Source organism: Haliaeetus leucocephalus, unplaced genomic scaffold (genome assembly GCF_000737465.1).
Source record: "Haliaeetus leucocephalus isolate CR32 unplaced genomic scaffold, Haliaeetus_leucocephalus-4.0 Scaffold830, whole genome shotgun sequence".
NCBI lineage: Eukaryota > Metazoa > Chordata > Aves > Accipitriformes > Accipitridae > Haliaeetus > Haliaeetus leucocephalus.
In genome coordinates, this window is record NW_010973266.1 from 3,042,221 (window position 1) to 3,064,779 (window position 22,559).

At 41.1% G+C, this 22,559-nt stretch overlaps 1 protein-coding gene across 1 annotated transcript; it reads right to left on the reverse strand.

The window, feature by feature from the left end:
- Positions 1-11,229: 11,229 nt before the first annotated feature.
- NPS (neuropeptide S) lies at positions 11,230-13,795 on the reverse strand. Its single transcript, XM_010581950.1, has 2 exons — positions 13,754-13,795; positions 11,230-11,439 (listed from the first exon to the last, which is right to left on the reverse strand). The coding sequence occupies exons 1-2, from the start codon at positions 13,793-13,795 to the stop codon at positions 11,230-11,232; spliced, it is 252 nt and encodes an 83-aa protein (XP_010580252.1).
- Between the last annotated feature and the right edge of the window lie 8,764 nt (positions 13,796-22,559).

The window sequence follows — 22,559 nt, forward strand, 5'->3', positions numbered from 1 at the left end:
TCCACAGAAATCTGGTGTCAGTCAACAATGGAAAACAAACTCCAAAAACACGGTGGCGTACAAATCACAAAAAGGCAGAAAAGATGATGTGTAAGTAAACAGAGCAGGAGCTCACGCCGGGACTCGTGCCTTGTGTTCATTAATCTTTGTTATTTGTTCACTAGCATATATTAATGCAAACATTGATTTTTCCTTTTCTGGTTTGGGGTTTTTTTTTTCATCTTTAATATTTTTATAGTACACTTGTTGCAATAGGAAGCTGTAACAGATCCAGTACATGTTTACTTTACTTAATCTGTGTGTTTTGACAATTGGCATAATAATATAAAATATTTTATATTTAGAGTCTACCTTTTCATGGGGAACAGCTTTTCAGACAATCACAAATTAACACTGAGTTTTTTCTTGCTGCCAGTGGTACTGCTTTGTTTTGCCTCCTAAAGTATCTTCTGTAAGAACACAAGCAGCTAGGGGAGCTGACAGCAATGGGATGGCGTAACTTAACGCAGCTGCTGTAAACATCAGAAACTTTCTGCAAAGTCCTTGCTGGACCCCACTTAGTCTGAGTGACAATTCCCATCCCGTAAACGTGAGGTTATGGTGTTGCTGAGATATCTGCACTATCACATTCCTCAAGGACCTGCGTCATCTCATAGGTTTCCTCATGTGTTCAACACCAGAAAGCCTTGGGACCTCTTTTCTAAACTATTCACTACAACGATGATGACAGAGAGCTGTTCAGTTGTTGCTCCATGCCATTCAGTGCCAGTTGACTTTTGCTGCTACAATAAACCTGAACACCTACTTGCCCACAAGCCCTCCCCTTGTTCAGCCTCAATCACTGCTAAATGTCCACAGCACTAAAAGACAGTGAGGAAACAGCTGAATCCTTACCTGGGGCAGGATTTTCAAAACAAATACCGTTTGAGGCTCAGATTTGGCTTTTAGTGGGTCCTGACGTCTCAGCTCCATTTGATGCTTCTGAAATCCCCAAATTTTCAAATGTTCTTCCGTCTGCTTTTCTACTCAAACTGCTGGTCATCCAGAGAAGTGATGGCCAATCCTTATTCCCCTCCATAGCCTTTCGCTGCCTTTTCAGTCCTCTTTGGTCGGCTGTGTTGACGTTAGAGGGCAGTCTTCCATTTTACTGCTTTTTTTCAAACATATTTTGAATAGTGCTTATTGCAATGTGCAGAACCACCAGCGCTTTGGCAGGCTAAGGGTGAGGGGAGAAACGCATTCAAAACAAAATGATGCTATTTTCTTTTTAAAAACTACTACAATTCTGCAAATATATTCTCTCAAATATCACATTTGCATGATCTTTGTATAGCTAGGAGGGTGTACAATTTAGAAAACGCAACAGACATTAACTATTTCACATTGCAACAGCTATCTATGAAGGCTTGGTGATTTCCCAGCAGGAACTGGAGTGAATTAATGCAATGCAGCCGTTCCTTGACATTGCGGGGTATTAAACTAGAGGTGGCTAAAGGTGACTAATCTGCACCTAAGTTTTGTGATGAATATCTCGTAAAATCCTACAATCTCTTAAAGTCACTTCAAGAAGCATTTTGAAATCAGACGAGCCAAAAAAAAAAAAAAAAGATGTCAAAGACCAAAAGTTGCTTTAAAATGTGTAGGAAATGTATTTCTGAATCAGAGACTAAGAAATGTCTCATAGTCATAAAACCATAAACCATCTATAATGCCATTCCAACATTCAAAGTGGTAATATTCATATATCAAAGCTGAGGTGCTGTTAGCTTCCAACTTTTTTAGGATGGCGTTCATCTTTATGACAAAAATAATTACGGAATGCTAACCTGCAGCGACTTCAAGCTCACAGAGAAAAAAGTACATCTGCCATCTCCAGCCCCACCAAATTTAAAAAGCTAAGCTTGTGATCATGAAAACAAAGAAAGAGCAAAATATACACGTGTCATAGGCTTTTATCTCTCTGGTAACATTTTTTCTTGTGCAAGTATGCAGGACAAAAAAAAAAAAAAAAATATGGAAATTGCTCAGAGATCCAGTTTTAGCCTGTCCTTTCTATTCTGCGAATCTCCTCCTTCATGCCATCACACGCTGGTTATCCATTGTTCCCACAATTAGTTATCGTTTGCACTACAGTAGTGCTGACATACCAAATTAATTTGCACTGGCTAGACACTGCACAAATTCCAAACAGAGAGCGTGTACTGGCCCTGGCAGCAGAAAATCACATCAATGTAACAGAGAAAGGAAAAAAGGACAAGTTCATATTTTTCTGGATGTAAGACCCAAGTGCAGAAATAGTGAGTAACCTGCCCAGGGCGACATAGGGAGTTGTGGGGGCAGCTTCCTATAGGAAAAAGGAGAAATGGCCCCATTTTTTTATTGAATTTTTTTGCAAGGCTGTGTCAGGCATACTGCGTTCCTGCCTGGGCTTGGCAGTCCTGGATTTGTAGCTCTGCAACTCCACAGCATAAAAATATTACAGAATGAGAAGAATCTCTTCACTCTCCCCCACTGGCATGTGAAAGTCATTGTTTATTTATGGTAAAATTGAACCATTTCCTGAAGGTCAAGACTTTTAAAAAGTAACTCTCAGAAATAAGAGTTTTCATACACTCTGAGACAGGATCCCCTGGAGAGCGGTTGTGTTTGCTTTTTCTTCCCAGTTTTGTTCTGTTAGTCATGAACAAGTACTTACCTTGCTGCTGCTACTGACCATTACTGTATTTAACAAGGCATTGAGAAAAATATACAACTGTATTGGGGTCGCTAAAAAAATAATTATAATGCAAAACTACTGAAACATCATTTGCTATGACCGTTGGTAAATGCCAGCATTTTAATGGTAACCAGTACGAGTCTTTTGGAGACCTAATGAGGAAAACTAATTTTTTTTCATGCTTTGCACAAAATAAAATTTCGATATTTGTTGGAAACACATCCAAAAAAATATTGCCATCAAGTAAAAAGCTACCGGCATCAACTGAAAACGCAGATTCCCATACAGTCACAGACATATCAGTGTCAAGCTGGTTGACATGGAAAAGGACATGCGTTTGCGAAAACAAACTTACAGAGTGGAATTCTGTCCTACAGCAGCACGAAGGCGGGTGTCAGAGGCCTGGACCTTGTCCCTACCCCATCCTCTATACTGCAGGGGGGGAGCTCTAACAAACTGATGGAATTGATGTGATGGTAATGAATAACCATATCATATATTCCTCCGCTAACTTTGCAAGCACTGAAACAAATGCTTTCCAATCAATCAGTCAAATGAAACTGTCTTCAGCCATAAGACCCTTAAAAATGCTGGTTTTTTTAATGCAGTATGACTATATCCATCTAAAATACAAGGCATCTTACATAAATAAAAAGTGAAATAATTGAATATGGCTTAGCAAAATAGCCATATTAGGCTAGTGACCAAACCATCTAGTTTTCATTTTAAGGCTGTAGCGTCTATGGTATTGTTAATTAAGCAGTGCTACAGGCTCAAAGGTACAGAGTGGGTGACAGGTGAACAGCACGAGCAAGGCAGCAAGAGCTTGCACTGTGCCAAAACACCTGACTGCATTCTGAGAACGTAGTGAAGATAAATGCAACTCATTTCCTTAACACAAGCACGTAAATGACACCTTATTTGTTGATCATAAGGAGTGATTTGTAAAGTTCAAATACCCAAATATGCAAATCGACACAATGCTTTACATGCAAAAGAGCAAACTATCTCAACTAACTGCCAAGGAGCAGACCTGAACCTGCTGTATATCTCATTCTCATGCACACCCTTTTCCTACGCTGGAAAAATGCACTGTGCAAAGACAACGGTGCCTCACAAAGCACTTGGGCATCAAAAGCAACAGTTTGGTGGCAGAAATTTAGAAAAATGCCAGCTTGATACAAAATTAGAGAAACTGGTTGGGCTTTTCGAAGTGCTTTAGTGGCCTGGAGCTTGAGTTGCATCAACCTGAAATGGAGATTGTGCTCTGACACAGTGGCTTGCCCAGCTGCTGGCAGTTAGAAGCATCCCTGAGAGAACCGGTTACAGTGTTGTACGTATTTGCAGGTAGGGAAAGAAAAAAAATAAATAACAACCCACATTTGCAAGTGGGAAAAGAACAATTTTGGTTTGGTTTATAAGTATCTTTTCATAGACCAATTACATCAATTCCACCCACATGGGTCATTTGTCTTCTTTCATTTAAGGTTGTTTAAAGTAATCAACAGGATCTCCGTGCATCAGTTGGCATACTTCATTATGTTCAACAATCAGGATTTGGCCTTAAATTGCTCCGTAAGCTCCTCCAGTCAATTTTCCTACATTGCCTCAAGTGACTGTAATGAACCTCATTAATAAATGGACATGATTATATCACATAACCAAAAGCAACCAAAGATAAGAGAGAATATAAATAGTGTATTAAGTAAAGTTTGTTTTCTTCCAATTGTGCTATTTTATTAAAAATATAGAAATATAGCACTCGTAATTCTCTCGCACATCTCGAGGGCAGGCAATGCGATAGCAGCCAGAGCCCAGCACTCAGGGCTAGCCCACACTTGGCATGACTTCTGATGCCAAACCATGAAACTGAGTCAACAACAAGCAGTCGAATAGCCTGTCCCCTTGACTTACACATTGCTTCTTCGCATTATGGCGCACTCCAGCCAGCACCAATTGCTGTCTAATTAAGTGAATGACTTAGCATCCTTCCCTACATGCCATGATGTCGATGTCTTGCGCAACCATAATTTTGCCATGTTTTGAACGTGAAAATGAATTTAAAACTGAGAAACGTGAAACAAGGTGGCATTTCACAGGATGCACTTTGCCAGGCATCACTGAGCAGGAGAAAATATGCTCGTGACTGTGCTGCTCCCATCATCCAGGAAGCTAACAAGATTCACGTTGCCAGCAGGAAGGAATAATTTGCAGACCTAGCTAAAACTAAAAAGCAAAAAGACCAGCAGAGTCAAATGCATCCCTTGTCATAACATGGGGAAACCAAAAGGCACATCTGTCCAAGAAGCCAGGTTCTTTTATCCAAAATATGTAGAAGTGTAGCAAAAGCCCTTACAACTTCAAACCGAGAACATCTGATATCTCTGACACATTTCCAGATAGCAGAGAATGTTACCACAACTGCCATTCAGTGGCTTCAAGAAAATCGTTAACAGAAACAGTGGGACTCAGTTCAAAATTAAGACACCTAAATTTATAGCCTGAAAGGAGATGTCTGTATGTGAATTGTGTGTCTAACCTCCCACCGCAGTCAGCTGAGCTCTGTCTGGTACGTCTGATGTACGGATGGGTTTTCCAAACCCTTGCAGAGACGCACCGGTCGGAGACACCCCGTGACTGTGCGCTGCAGACCGTGCCGAGAGAGACCCACCAAACACCGCGGATGGGCTTGAGAATGAAGACTGTGGCATGGAAAAGGAGCTCCATCAAGCAGGCTCCTACCAAAATATTTCATGACTCCAGGTCTTTGTTTACTGTAAAATATTCCAAAACAGCCCTGCAGAGGACTATCAATGAAATTGTCAGTGAAGAGCAAATACCACTAAAGGGCAATGATTTTTTCCCCAATGGTCATTTTTACTTGTACATATTCTCCCCCTGTATTTTGAATCAAGTTGAGATCCATTTGTTCTTTTCATTTACTTTATGATTTTTACTTGAAAACAAAGTAAACAAAACTCCACATTGTGTACAACCATCATCTACTGGCTAGTGTACTTTTTATTAAGAAAAAAAAGAAAAAAAGGGGGTGGGTGGACTGAAATCACTCTAGAATAATGCTCACTCCTGTATTTACATCTCTGTGTTTAACGATAAATTTATGCACGCATCCTTGTAGACCTTTGGTTCATCCAAGTGTCATGCTACTAATTACAATGCAGTGGCTGCTAATGAAGACACAGAGCCAACTGCAGTGGCCTGGGCTCCTCGAGGAGCTCCCAGCTCCAGCATTTGGCTGCGGTTTTGAAATGCCAGCGATGTTATGGTCCCCAAATTAAGATACAGTGGGCTAAAAGAGACAGTAGGCACAAACCACAGGAATCAATGAGGATGCTTTCTGGGAAGAAAAATCTATTAGTGCACATAGCTGCTGTGAGGTGCTCAAGGGTTGCCATAGAGATTCACTGGATTCATTCGACCGACCGTAAGAAGCGAATACAAAATACTCTTACCGTTAATACGCTGAACGTCTGATCCAAAGCCCATTGAAGATGCTCAGTAGCTTTCTGTTGACTTCAATGAGTTGTGGATGATGTCTCGAGAGCAGTACTTGATAGCTCATTCCTTATCACACTGAGCCCTTTTATGTCCTCTGAAAGGTTCATACTGAAGACTTTGAGAAGATAGGTCTCAGTTGATCAAGCTTTTAAGATATGCTTAATTTTAAGCATAATCAACCCAATGACTTCAAATCCAGTAGGGTATTAGAATAAAAAGTCTTTCTATCACCACAAAGGCAGAAAAATTCCCCCTGGCTCTAAAACCAAATACGGGAGTGAAGTCTGATGTACAGCTGTATCATTTTTTCAGTCGACAAGCTACACTCTCGGTTTGGTTGTGCTCACTAACCGTCACATGTAAGGGTAGGACAATGGGCTCAGCTTGTTTTCTTAAAAAAATATAATGCCATACTGATTCACTATTAAAAATAAATTTAAATATAGTGAAACATTCTGTCAGACTAATAAAAAGTATATCTTTGACATTTTTTTATCTTTTTCCAAACTCTTTAAATGCTTAAGCAGACAGCTCATCAATGACATATTGCATAAACGCTTCACTGTTAGAAGTAATTTTTCATGATGAATCTTTAAAGTGCCAGAATATTTGATAAGTTAAATTTTGATTTTCTTTATATGACAAATGCTTAATAGTTGTCTTAGACTCTTTCTGCACTATGATTTTTATCTGTATTTTATTACGGTAATAATAACATCTAATATACTCTCTCATATCTGTCTTGTTCTTTCTTAAGGTCAAAATTACATCCAGAGCTAAAAGCAGCAAGAGCCTTCTTCCTTTCTTCCTCTCTGTATTTTAAGGTAATAAATTACCATCTACAGGCAAATAATAGCAAATTAGGAAATCTAAATGTGAGATATATATATATATATATACTTTAATATATGCTTGGTAGTCAGAAACCCAAGTATTGGTATGTCATTACAACAACTAATTTTCAGTCTCGCAAGTAAATTAGATGCTATTACATCAGGCTATTTAATTGCCTTTCTTGCCAATAATCTGTGAAGAAGAAAAAAAAATGTTAATTCCTCTTTCTGTCTTCAGGCAGATTTCACTCGTTCGTGTTTTATTGGATTTGTTCTTTTCATATTCACCTAGCGGTGAACCTTAGCTGCCTCCTTCGAAGGCACAGACCATTTTTAGGGAGCAGAGGAGCAGCAGGCAACATGCAATAACATGCAGGGCCCTTTGCAAGGTGCCCCTCCAGGGATGGGGATGAGGATGAGGATGGGGATGGGGATGCAGCACAGGCTCCTGCAGCTGCAGGGCATCAGCAGCCCGTCCCCAGTGCTCAGGACAGGCTGGCTGCTAAAAATAGGGACTGCTATGGTCAAAGATGGCTCTCACAGCCCAAAGACAGGGACTCATTAGCGGAAACTTATGTCCAAAGTCTCCAAAGGTAGATGCAAGTTAGAGCAAAGTAGGGTAAAAAAATCCCTATGGATCCAGGGATTCTGCATGCCCTTTAAATACATTTTAATGTGTTTTACCAAAGGATGGATGATCAAAAAAGAAGAAAAAGACATAGTATTACTAGCTCAAGATTGAATAAACTATAGCAGCTGGACTTTGAAAGTGCAGGTGTAGTGGATGCCTCTCAGCCTCGTTGGGGAACGAGCATCTCACCCATTTGTTTGGCAGTAGCTGGAGTAATGGACAATGCAGCTGGAAAACAGCTTGTAAAGCTGGGAATTGGCTCGGCTCTGAAATCCACAGGGCTCCCTGGAGGTTAGAAAACGAACACGGGCATTAGGATGCTGAAGGTGACGCTGGAGGTCACCCTGAGCGGGCAGCAGGGCTCACGCCTTTTTCCCAGCCCCAGGACGCCGCGCTGGCTGCAGAGACCACCCTTCTCTGCCCCAACACCTCCAAAACGCTTCCCAAATCCGTCAGTCATGACACTGCTTATGCGAGATGGCTTGATGAAGAGAGGTTCTTATTTTTCAGATGGGAAACTGAGTAGAAATGAAGTGACTTATCTAAGGTCACAGACTGAATTACGATCAAAGGCCAAGACCGGTCAAGGCATTCCCAGCTTCCCAACTTGCTCCTCCATCCCTAGACAAAGCATTACTCTTCCCACCCTCTAAACTTGTTTATCCTTTCTCTTTCTCTTAGGTTAGCCAAGAAAAATAGTAAAGAAAGTCAACGAAGTATCTTTTCACAGAGTAATGAATCCCTGTTCTCCAGAAAGGAATATAATTCATTGCAGCACATTAATTACGCTGTAAGCTAGCGTACCTATAGTCGTTCCTATTGTCCTCTTTGCACTGAAAAAAGACTTATGTCACCTTTCCAGTTTTGTGTCAGCATAAAAATTAATGTGCTCAGCAATGGCACCCTTAGATCCTTATTTTCTGACAGAGATCACTAAGGTTACTCTCCGTTCTTTCCAAAATAAAGCCACCTTTAAAGTTCAGAAAAGAGTTTAGCATTTCACGTCGAAGGCAGCGTAAGTGCTGTGAGTTTTCAGCGGATGGGGCTGGTGAGATCAGACCGCCGGTGACAGAACCATGTCTGTAAGTCAGCTGGATAATCTACATTTTCCAGCCCTGCTCGGTGTGATTTAGGGGAGTGCAAGACTTATGGCTCTTGGTGGCCTCCTTGTACCATCTTTTTTGTATATGCAGATCCCTCAAGGTGGAGTGGCTTGTCAGGGAATGACTAAATCATAAATAATGGGATTTTCCCTGTAGCCAAGAAGCTATTTTTCTTGCAGCCCATACTTTCACAAAAGGGGGATGAAGGTCTGTACAAGCAGGATACTGGCTCTCCATCCCTCCTGAACATACCCTCTTCAAAGGCAGTTGCCAAAACACTAAACGAGTTAGTCGTATACCTGCACAATAAAGGAAAAGGAAGAGGCGGATTTTCAAAGCTACGTGTACAGCTCTGTTGGCTTGCAGACAACCTTGTTTATCATAGGTTACCAAGACAGAAATGTATTTGATTATGTAGAAAAAAGTTAACTAAAATGGATGTGAAAGCCCAAGACAAAGTTGGCCTTTTTGCATTTTTTTCTTTCCTGAAAAATAAGTTGGGTGGTGATAGGGGCTGCAAGGAGCAGGACAGAGCCACTCCAGGTAGGTGCACTGTGACAAAACACCTCCACCTCACTGAATACAGATGTGCACAGATGCAGAATACACACATTATGCCCGCACGAGGGCATAAGTAAATCCACGTCACCTTTTTTGCCTTAAGTACTGAAAAAGAAAGACCACCACCCTTGGGACCCCGCACTCAGGACCTGTGTTTCTCTTTGGTACCTCTCAGCAGTCACAGGCCAGGAGTCATTCCTAGCTCTTCAGTTTTACATGGCCAAAGGCATTAAAACACTGCTTCTTGGGCAGGTCTGGACAGAGCCAGATAGTGTTTCAGTTGGAAAATCGCATTTGCAGGACATCTGCCATAGCTGAAATCACAGCAGCCAAGAATGAAACAGGGCGAATGGCTTGCTGCAGTGGAACTCCAGCGTGCCACCGCGTTTGCTGGCCTGGGCTTCCTCCCATCCAGACATTACACAAGACAGAGTGCATGAGAATAATAATTATCTAACAATTTCCTTATACATTCTTAAAGGTCTCTAGGTGTCACTTGACTAAGGACTGCGAGAGCTAAGTAACCTAGACACCAACAGTACCCAAAAGGAGTCTAAGTGTTTAAGCAGCTTTAAAAAATACGATGCTTTAAACATTTCAGCATGGACAAACGCAGACAGGAGTGTGTTTGATCTCCTCGAATCAGCCAGAAATTAGCCAGCTGCAGTCCAGAAACCCGGTATTGCACTAGCACAGCTCCGTGCTCCATGAAACACTTTTCTCCATGGGCTCAGGGGTGCAGGACACAGGAACGGGCATCATAGAGGTGATGATGCCAATCAACCTTATTCCAGGTTTAATAATGATCTCCTGGGTTATGAGATTTAACAGGGAAATATTAGAAAGCATCCATATACTGATTTATTATTATCTTAGCTTTGAATTCAAAATGCATTGCATGGACACTTTGCAACATTTTCAAGCCAATGTCACAGCTTCTTACACTGCATTTGGAGGAAACAGCCACAAGGTAAAATTCACACATATGTAACTCAGCATATGACCTTTCCTACACACCACATTTACATATTTTCAGACCAAATGACTTTTTTTTTTTAACAAGAAATTAAAAAAAGCCCCGTTGTTAATTACTGCACCACATCTGTAGCAGACGAGCAGAAACCACATTTGGCACATTTCATCAGATATGTGTTGCCTACATAAGTCAATTAATTGAGGCAAAGGGAGCTGCACTGATACCCTGCCTTAGAGTGATTTCCCAGGACTCTTCTGGAAATTAGATGACACATCCCAAGAGATTATTTCCTGCTAAAGTCATTTTAAATAACTATATTAAAAATAAACTAGAAGTTACAGGTAGGGCCTGATTCTGTCTTTCACCAGTGGCGCTTCATATCTTTGGAAATCTGAAAGGAAACGTACTTTAAATCTGTATTAAAATTGCCAGAGCAGTTGTCTTCAAGTAAATGTGATTTGGGACAGGCATGTCTTGCCTTGCCGGTGGGTTTGCCTCTACGGCAGAGAGGAGAGATGTCAGGAATAACACCGTCAGTCCTCCCGACAGGCTGCACGCACACATCTATTCAAAGCACAGGACTATTTTGGTATTAATCAAGAGCAAGCTGATTAAATCTGTAGCTTTACAAAGAGGGGGAATTAACCAAATGAAAACATTCATTTCAATACAAAACTTTATGATACTGTAACTTTGGAAACAAAGCCCTTTCTGAGCAATCCCATCTGCTCCACTTGGCTTGTGCTCTTTGAAATAAACATCTGTTTACATGCTGAAGACCCGGGTACGTTTGTCTCTGTTGGTTTTATCATAGAAAAGCATTAAAATGATTTTAAGCGCAAAGTTAAACATCAGATGCTAAAATGGGGACTGTGGTTTTGAACATTTGCTTATGACTTAGCTCTTCGAAAGGAAGTTTTTTTAATTCCTGATCCAACACCGTTGCGAAAGGACCTTTTATTGAAAGGCATCTCCAGGTAAGGCTTTAAAAAAGCCAGTTCTTCATTCCTGGCCACCTTGGCTAAGCAGTTATTCAGCAGGACGAGGCAGTAATCAGATTTTCCATGCAGCTGGCAATTCAAATAAAAAGGATTGCTGCTCTGAAGATAAAATAAAAGAAAAAAAGAAAAAAAAGAAGGAAGAGAGAGATAAGAAAAGGTAAAATTATGGATTTGTGTGTTTGCCAGGACTTGTTCAGTATAAAAAGAAAGCAGAAACACAAAAACAATTTATGCTTAGAATGACAAAGATGAACTGTTATTTGCTAAGGATTTGTCATATTCAAAATCAGGTTTTTTTGGCCACTTTCTAGAAAACTCAACTGTGATATTTCTGGTATAAAATACTGATACTGTTACAATTATGTTTATAGTATAATATGAATTGTTATCCGTGATGTTGACCAGTTGTGACATGTAACACAGCTTCCCTAGAGTAGCATGCGTGTTTATTGCTGTAAAATGAGATTTTTTCAGTTAACAATGAAACAATATCTTGATATCACTTGTGTGAATTCAGGTAGTTTCAATGACAGATAAGAGAAAATGAAAATCTTGTAAATCGGGAATCTGGGGGGAGGAAACTTTCTAGTAGTTATGACTAGTCATGGTAGTAGTTATGACTAAATTTAATAAGGACAAAATACCAAGGGAATTTTAAAAAGTCTGGGTTAAAATCCATATAGTTTTATGTATACGTTCCTCTTACCTGCATTTTACAGCATAAAAATGTAAACTACATAAAAAAGTTTTACAAATTTAAATTGCATTTAAATTAACATTGACTTTAAAAGGAAACATTTCCTGGCATGTCTATAGTTGTTCTGTGCATCTTTCATCATATCATGATTTACCAGCTTGTTGATTATCTATCTAACAGAAATACTCTGCCATCATCTCTGAAGCTGTCTGTATCGCATCCTTGCTTGGGAAAAGGTTGCATGCAAAGGCACAGGGTTAACACCTGCCTTCACTGGAATTGATGGCAAAATTGCCGTTAGCTTCACTAAGACTAGTTTTAATTCACTATGCTGTTACTTTTATTAACATTAACGTTTTTTCTGTTCTGTGCATATAAAAGGTAGATGATTAATGATTCTTTCTGCAAGCAAGAGCATGCACCGAGGCTGAGGCAGCTGAGCAGGCAGGCAGCTCACTAACCACGCCGCCGCCTTCTGCCACGGACTGGGTTTTTCCCTAGACTGAAGTTTCTCCCTAACAAGAAGAAATACTTTCTGCAAGAAACACAGACACAGAGAAATTCCCCTTTGAATTTTTAGCTGCTATCTCACGACCTATACAGGCACTTATACTACTGAATAAATGACTATTATTTTGACATGCAAGATATTCATTGAAATAATTAAACTCATTTTACCTATTATATCATTGCCATAAAGAGATCCATTAAGAAATGTGGATAGTCAGATCAAGCTCTATCTAAACTACCCATGATCAGAAATGAAAGATGATTCAGCTTTTATGGAAGGAAAACATAGAGAAGAACCGGGCGATGGATAGATTAAGGCTAAGGGGAACTTCACATCAATAAATAAACAGCTGCACAAGTAGCCACCATTTCTGCTAGCGACAGATCACCTTAACAAAAAGATAATGCTGCAAAACACATGAGAGGAAACAAAGAAATCTGAACCATGGCTCCTAGAGCTGATTTTACAGCAAGAAAGAAACAGGGAGTCTAAAGAAGACTTTGTCCGAAGCAGGGAAATTGGACATCGTTAGAAATAAAATATCTCATTTCACATTGGCAAAGTCTTAAACGGTGTATGCACAGTTTGACCAGCAATCTGTCATGGTAACCTGGTCGAGATCAGCAAGTGAAAGGATATTAGCGTTATTTAAGTAACTTGTTCACTTCTGTTTTACAGGCTGTTCTACTTTCTTTCATAGTTCAATGAAATTTATATTACTGATTCTATGCAATAATTTTCCACAACTTTATATAAGAATTTCTTCTTTACCTACACACTAACAGTGACAAATAAATTTATTGGTTTATAAACTAGCTAGCAATAAGAGAAATTAATACATATATCTTATCGTACCTATTTGATATAGACAAGGAATTTAGATGGAATGGACAGATTGATGTTTTTCTCTTTTCTATACAATATTTCAGCTCCCCACACTCTACATTAAATATGCAATAGATTTCTCACATGATTATTTTAGAGGCTTGCATATTTTATTAGTAACTAAAGCAAAAATTGAGCTAGACTCCAGGAAAATTAGGTAATACTATTAAACCAATAGCTTTAATACAACAAACTTCTTTCATTTTATAGAAAACAACAACTACAAAGAAACAAGCAAACAAACAAACAAAAATAAATAAAATAGCTATTTAAAAGAAATGAAGCATCTCATCTTCAAGTATGTAGGGAGCATGACTTACCATGGAAGGGACAACTGGGTAACCTGAGCACACGAAAATCATTGAGATCCAAAGAATGAAAACAAAGTTTAACCTGCATAGACTTCAAAGAAAGACTGAGATCAGTTAAAATTGAAAACAAAATCGAGCAAAACTAGGTGCATACACATAAACACACAAACGGTATATTTTCTCCATATACAAAGTAATCCATAGTGTCTTTACCTGATCATTCTTTGCTCAGGAGTGTATATGTATGTACATGCAGTTATACTACCAAATTCCTCACATATCCTTTCAGTTCTTTCTTAGATGACCATTTTATACCAGAGTTCAGGAGTGAAAATGTCATCAAAGCTGATTTTATTATGACTAATTGGTCCTTGTTTGGCCTTTTCTTCTTGTTAAATGGGAAAATGGCAAGAACACACATTCAGCTGCCATTATAAAACTACCAATTGATTTCATTTAAAGTGTTCCATTAAAATGTCTCTCAAGTGGGTTTACTGTTAAGTCTGTATCATCTTAGCAAATATGGTCAAAGGGTCTAAAGATTTCAAAAATACGCTTCAAGAATTTTTTACCACTTCCAATATATCATATTAAGACCTTGTAAAGCCTGGCTGCAAGGCAAAAACAGTAAAAGAAGTGCACTTTAAGTAGAAAGTTCCTCAAGTAACCTTGTTAGACACAGAGCCGCTACAATACATAGAACAATATGTAACAATATATATAGCTTTTTTCTTTTTCTTCCCCCTCTTTTTTTTTTTTTTACATGCTTAGTTTTCAATGCACCCAATTTTCAAGCGTTTTTCTTAGAACTTAAGTTCTTTGGACATTAATTTCTTCTCTTGTATGCAGACATATCTTAGCCTATGTTAAGTTTATTCAGACAAATCTTCTGTAGGATTAATAAATTCTGATGCTCTCTATCAATGTAGCAAATGTTTAATGTCTAAGAGCATCATTCGTTACTGCAACAAATTTAATTGTGCAACATCTAATTTAATTGCGCAACAGTTAGGGATCCTGTGGTTTATTTATACAGAGTACTGTAAAGGCAGTAAGAGTCCCACAAAGTCTGTGAATGTCAGACTGCAGAGGTGAGGGAATACTGAAAAACATTAAATTCAATTTTCTTTTCTTAGAATGAAAAAGCTAAGGATCTTTTTTTGGACAGTCACCTAGTGTTAGGCATGCCAGTGGCTCCGCAGCCTCAAACATTGTATTTCCTTCAGTGTTTACACTGGAAAGCCAACGTACAAGGGCCCCAGAAGGGAACTCGGTGTGACTCTTCAGGGAGACCTGAGCTGTTATAAATTAAGGCAACTTTAACTGGAACATTCAGTCTCCTGATGTAGATGCATTTAATTCCAGGAGGTAGAAAGCAGTAAGGCCTTCAGATAAGGCTGGAAGAAATACAGTGGCATGTAAGAGCCTTTAATACTTTTTATAGAAAAATTCATAATTTGATCTCAGGTTATGGCTGAGTATTTTTTCATCATCACTGTACATGGTTGTGCTGATCATGTCAGTGGTTGATATAATCCAATGACTCTTAAATTACTTTTAAGAAGTACGTGTTTGTGGTTGCTGGTAAAATACTTCAGGCTTCTTCAGGACCAACAGGACTATAGAAATATAAGATTAAATTAGCCTCATTTAAACACCACAGTAAGCAATCCGTTTATAAAAACCATCAAGAGAACATTTGACTATTTGCATATTCAGTATGTGTCCTCTTATTCAGAGAGAAAATCCTTTCGTTTGAATTGAACATCTCATTCCAACTCATACAGGACCTCCAACTCCAACCGATAAGCGGATTAGCCAGTGTTTCTGCTGCAATGAAAAGCACTTCGGGTTGGATTCTGCTTGAGCATAGTTTAGCGTCAGCTTTCATTGTATCTGCATTTAGTTTAACTCCATTTTTAATACAAAATTAACCTTCACGCAACGTTATTTGTGGAAGACAAGGGACAAGAATAGCCTTGCGATTGGAGTTCAGGGTTTCTAGTTTCAACATTGGAGCTTGTGCCTTAGACTCTTCGGTAACCTTTGGTGCACTATTGACTTGGGGTTTTCCAATCACGAGTTATTTGAGTCCCTGGTGACCTCCCATTGTGCCTGGTCAGTACCTCCTGTGCTTACCTTTATCACATCCCTCTGAAAGAGTGGATTTGGCCACATTTCTAGCTCCCAAGCTTTGGACATGAGAGGTGCCCAGAGACTCTCTGTAGGCACCTTCAGCGTGAGCAGGTGGTGAGAGGAGAACCAAACGAGGCCACCGAGCAGCTCCCAGGGGACCCCAAGGAGATGGCCACGCACGCCCGGACATGATGAATCTTCATGGAGCCTGGAGCAAAGCAGCAGGTTACAGAAGCTTTGAACAACGTGGGAAGACAGCTCTTGTGTGACTTTCTAAGGGAAGACAAAAAGATGATCAAATACGCTCGTTAAGGATGTTTCACGCAGTTGGTGGGAAAGAGGCTCATATGGCAGCAAATCTCCCAAGCACTTTGCAAAACTAATCGCATCTGGACTGAACACTACAAAGAAAATAACGGTCAACCTGAGGGTTTGCATGTATTTCGTTCATGCTCATACTATAAATGCTCACAGTAAGACCTTTCTCAGCAAAATTCTCTAGACTGCTTTCTGTTTCCAATTCTGCCTAAAAGTCACCTATGACAGCCTGCGGTCCTTAGGACGTGATGCTAAGAAGAGACAGGCAAGTAATGTTCGGGGTCTTCCCCCCAAAAATCCAAGAGCAGATTTCACCTTTTCAAAGGCTTTGACCAGCTGAGCAACCACAAACTGCTTTCACGCGAGGCAGATGCAGATGGAAGTTAGGTGAGTACGTGTCATTGAGACATCACCAAAGCCAGAACTGGGCTCGGGGGGTTTGTCCACCTCTGAGACACACAGAAGTGGTATTATCTGAACAGAGCAAAGATCCAAGCTCTCACATTTGCTTCTTGCTTCGAGCTTATTTTTTCTAGCTATTCAGGATGCAATTTAACACACCACAACAGTGATTTGCATGCATGAAGTGTATATGGAGATTTAGATACATTCGAGATATTCCCACTTCAGGATTAGATGAATCAGGTTTAACAGAACAAGTGGCAATTGACATTTCTGTCTTCTACTCTGTCTGCAGAGCAGCCAGACTGAGGCTTTGCTTGCAGGTAAGGTTCACTAGCAGGTATCAGAGGTCATGTGAATCTTTAAGAACCATAATAAAAATTCCCAGCATCCATAAAATTTGCATTTTATGAGAATAAATTAGCAGCAAGAGCCTCCACTTCCCTGCAAAGCCAACAACATCACCTCTTCCCTTCTGCTTGCTTTGTTATAGGAACAGTGCATTGCACCTCACTGCTGCTCTCGTTTGGTTTCCCCATGAAAAACATATGAAACAGAACACAAAGCTTGCTGATAAGCCTATCAAGCCTTGCAACTTAATAAGGTTAACAGGCCTATAAGCTTTAGAGCATGATATTTCCCTCCCCCATCACTGTAGTAAGTCTAAAGTGTTTAAACTGGCACCGTATGCCTTTGCTAAGGGATCAAAAGAACAAAAATGAAAGAATACACCAAAACCTGTCTGCATGGTCCATTGGTATAACCCCAAACATTGTAAAACCAGAGCAGGTTACTGGTCTGGATAAAGGCAAGGTGCTAAATCTTGTTGTTCCCCTCTAGGATGCTCCCAGTGAAACCTCAGCATGGCTTTTTTTTTGGAGAAAGCTGCCTGGATATTTTGCTCTGAGCTCAAACTTTTTCTTGCTTTCAAGAGCATCGAGAAACTGAAGAGCCAGGATGGTTTGCTCTGAGACCATAGCAAGGTGCAAAATGGAAATTAGTCATACTCACAGCCTATAAATCTGTTTCTGACTCAGTGATAATAGAAAATCCCAGCAAGACACAAAGACAGAATTAAAACAGAAGTCAGAAAGCAGCTCTATTCCTTTGGTCGTTATTGCTGTGTTCTCACTACCAGCAAGGGGACGCAACCAAACCTTTTGCTTGCACCACTGAGAACTCATCTACAGAGGCACAAAGGAGCTAAGAAGTTGCTGTAGATGCACACTTGACTATTTCTGTGCCCCTCCCTGCCAGGATTGTTTCTTATCCCCTTAAACTGGGTTATGATCCAGAAGGACCATGTCCCTGGCTGACAGGGGTAAGGGCTTATAAGGCCAAATGGTGCAGCTGGGGGGAAGCACAGCTCTTGCGTCCCCTCCTGCCCTCGGATATTTGACCGGGCAGTGATTGACCATCTCCGACGGCTCCACGAACATGCAGCACTCATGCCTGCGGGCTGGAGCCTGTCCTCGGTGTTATTTACTTTGCTCCTCTGCCGCCAAGGTGTTTGAACAGAAGTGCTCTCTACGGAGGATGCGATACTCTCATCAAAGGTCAGGTGCACATTTTCCGAGTCCATCGAGGCCCGCGTTGGCTGCTGTGGATAAACAGCTCTGCGTTCCTGTTTCAACTTCAGAAGTTCTCCAGAAGGAGAGACACATTTATTGAATTTAATTTTGCTTGCTAACGCTGCCGCCCGCAGAACAAAGTCCTGCGAGTGGTAGACTGCTTGAGCTCCTTGCAGACAGGGACGTGGCATCGCAGCCCTCGCTTAAAAGACGCACGGCCCCTTTGTAAAACCTAACTTTCAGTGCAGTTCCACTCAGACGTCATTCCCCTCTAAGCCTGCGTTCGCAGCGGCTAAGGCTCCAGCAATGCACCTTCTGACGCACAGGTTTGATCTAGGAGGAGAAAAAGAAAATCAAAAAGGCATTAAAGCAAGAAGCATGACTGCCACTCCTGCCTCCCACTCCTTACCAGCGTTTTGGTCAGCTTGTTTTGCCTGGACAGATGCTCAGCAGCTAGGAGATGCGCAGCAAGCAAACGGTGTTAGACTACATAAGGAACAGGGTGCAAGTTTTGTGGACATACAGGTGATGTGAACCTCAGGGTCCGGGTTGCCACCCCATTTTAAAGCACTTCTGCATCATCGGAGCTGTGCACATCACTGTCACAGCAAAGGGGAAGAAGCTGCAGTCTGATCCTCCCATGCCAGAAGTAGAAATTAGCTTTAAAGTCACGTTTTTGATCCTCAGGACAGGAGTTGTCGGCTGTGTCATAGTCACCATCCTCAGGATTTTAAAATCTAAATCATCATCTATAATTATACATATTCTTTTTCCTGGTTACAGTCAACGTACACAGAGATGATGCGGGCTGAGACAGCATGAGTTTTCTTACCCCCACTCGCCGGCACGGGGCAGGGCTGCTGATTGCGTCGAATTGCGCAGTGACGTAAAACCTGAGCCTGCGACACCAAACGTCATCATCTCCTATAGACTACACTGCAGCTGATGGCACCTTGCAGGCCCTCTGCCAAGTGCTCAAATGTCCACACGACTTCTGTTGACACTACCACGTTCATGCCATAGTCTACGTGAAATGACAAGAATAAGGATTTTGGCAAAACCACATTTAACTGTGGTAGAAAATATTTCCGATTTATAGATGGTCTTGCAGTTTTTGTAAGGCAGATTCCTTAGTGTGCCTTCAGAAAAACAATCTGCATGAAGTACAACAACATGAAAAACAAGCTCTCATTATTCTCCATGCACCACCACCAAATGTTAAAGTCATTTGATAATTTATCTGGAGAAAAAAAAAACCAAACAAACTTGCTCAACCCATTAAGGGGAGACTCAGCAACTGAAAAGTGGCGGTAATTAACATTTTTGCTATGCTTATTTGTGCATGCCAACATAATTTATGCATTCAGAAATTTCTCAAATAGATCCTACAGGAAGTTGCTGCCTAAGAAAAGATGTCAGTGCTGAGCTAAAAAGACACCTGTCAAAGCTGAAACCCAATTTCTGTTCAGATGCAACAAAGATCTCGATGATCTGAGAAAGTCTGAATAGTTGTTGAAGTAGAAGCAAGAAAGAGAAAAGAGCCTAGATAGACAAGAAAAGACAAAGTTTTTTCAGGAGAGAGAGGAGAAAAAGATGTAGCAAAGTCTGATGTGACTTAAGAAGAGGAGATCTAACTTTAAAGGGATCAAACTTTAAAGGAGTCAAGGAAAGCTAACATAAATAGTATAAATAGTAGGGAATAGGGAGAAAGCATTGTGTGGCTTTGAAGGGCATAATTTTTTATATATGTTATTGCACTGTATCTCAGGGTTCTCCAGTGGATAAGGCTAAGAAAGACAAGGAAAACGTATCCGACATTTTTTATTGTGCTAAGACGCCAACAGAATATTCTGGCTCAAGCAAGTTTGCATATTTTTGTCTGCAGAATCTCAGTACAAACCCATTTTTTTCTGCTCTCTAAGTCCTTGAGATGTCATACCAACAAGCACTATGTCATTTGGGAATGGAAAAAAAGGGAGCGACGGAGGGCAAAAGTTAGTCACGGTAGCACAGCTAACCCAATGAAACAATTATGGTTGAGAAGCAAAAAGTGGGACGCAAACCTGCAGTTCCATAGTAACTGCAAGGTCAGTGAGGGACACAAAAGATTCCAAAAGCTTGTCAGGACACTCATCATCTACAGACTGAACAGAGAGGGGTGATTTGCTCACACCTGAGCAGTTTTTTATGCAATCTGGAGTGACCTTCAGGATGGAAAACAGGTCAGCTGGATGTAAAACATCTGTCTCATTTCCTCTACAAGCAGTCCTGGTCTGATCAGCTGGGAGAGAAGCAAAGTTGCCTCTCGTTTGGCAGAGAATTATGTGAAAATATCCAAATCACAACTCAGGGGTGGCTCATTTCCTTCTGAACAGGCTACATTTGTGAGGGAGAAATCTCAGCTGTTCCACAGATTAGCTCTTGGCATTTCTGGAGAAGGGTAAGATGCCAGTTTGAATTTGTGACACGAGACCTAAAGTACCTTTAGGAAATAAGTGGCTACATCTGGAACAGTACTCATCATTTGTAGGGGGTGAGAGGACACACCTTTTTTCTCCAAAATGGAGAGCATTTTCCATCTGTTCTTCACGCTCTTTTAACTCACTGCTATTTTCTTTCTACTTGCCTATGTCACTTAAATAAACAAGGATATTGCAGCCTCTTTAAAGGAGCTGTCCTATGCTGCAAAAGCCTTTTGATGGGAAGGGTCTTCTCCATAATGACCTACTAAACAGAAAACAAATAGGCACTGGACCCTAGAGCAAGCTTCACACTGTGAAAATACCCATGCTTCCAAATTTGCTGGTGGGAAGATAAAATCAAACTATGAGCCTGCCTTGCTCTACAGGCAGTCGAGACACAGAGGTGGTACCCAGGCATCGGGTACCGCTCGGTACCTGTGGTACTCCATGACTGACGGCAAGGAGCTTCACTGCCTTGCAAAATGCCAGCCCTGGATCATTACTGGGCGACAATCATTGCTTATAAAGGTCTTCAAGTAGGAGAGAGGCAGCACTGCTGTCATATAATTCAGTGCCCAAGCTGACATGCTTTTCGTCTGAACGTAAGCTACCGAGGAGCCTGATTTCCCCTTGTGTTGTCTCCTTCTTAGAAAAGGCTTCATCCAAAAATATCACATGCCAAAAGGCAGAAGTTTTGGGTTGCTCGCTGAAAACCTGTTGCAGCTGACTGGATTTTTCTTGCTCTGTGCAAGCACTTCTTCATACCTAATGATGTTTTAGTGCGTGATATAACTCCTCAAGAAGTTACGTCTGCCTCCCTTATTCTTCTATTACTTGCATTAACACCTAATCTGCAAACCTCAACTCTCTCGCTGTCTCCATCTTGGGAATTCCCCTTTTAGCATCAGGGTCTTCAGGTGTTTTTCTGATCTGTACCCCTCCCCACAGCTCCTAACTTTGGAGGTAATCAATTGCTACTTCTTAATCAAGAGTACAGATTAGCATGAAAAACCACAAAATCCAGCATTAGAAAAGCTAATATAACCTCACTCTCCGGGGAATAGGAAAGGCCACAAATGCTGAGGATCGGGATTGTTCTCCATGGACAGGACAGTGGATATTCTCCAGCTACCTACCGCAGAGTTTCACTGCTCCAGTCTCACAGGAAAAGTGCTGAAGGCACAGTACATGAAAAGGACCAGCTCTCCATTCAGCTTGACACTATCCTGACTGCCAGAAGCAAACATGTAGTCCACAAAAAACCCTGTGACTCTTTTTTCCTTCCAAAGAGCCTGCCTGCTGACAGCTAGTTCTTTCATTTGAGCAGTAAAGGTTCATGCTTTTAAACCCAATTCCCATCACACAAGTACACTGAAAAAATTACATGATGTACTTCAATATTGCACTTTTCAATAAAGACTGAGCAAGTCCCAGCTGTAAGGAGTGAAGATAGACAGGGTATACCTTTCAAAGGGGCTGAGGGCCTCTTTTTAAAAAGCAAGAAGCACTGGGAGCAGAAGGACTCAACTGCGCAGCAGCAAGGAGCGCATCTGAATCAACGCGCACCACTCGCCCGGTCCTCAAAGCCGAATTAACACCTGAGTGTGGTGGGACCCGAGCCGTCTCAGGAGGGTTTGTGGGTGTAGGGACCGTGCCCGTGTAGGGACCAGGCGATGCTTCTCCTGGTGCCGCAGCGAGAACCATCTCCACCAGCTCAGGGATCTCTGCGCAGGGCTCCAGTGCCCGGCGTGGGTCTGCCCTTCGTCGTTGCTTCCAGAGATCTGAGATGCTCCAGACTAGTACAACAAATTATGAATGAGCGAGAAAGAAAGCGAAGCTCATGCGGTTCCCAGTCTCTTTACCGCAGCAGGAACAACAGGACCACATTACATGTAAGAGATCCCTTGAAACTCAAATAACCCTACG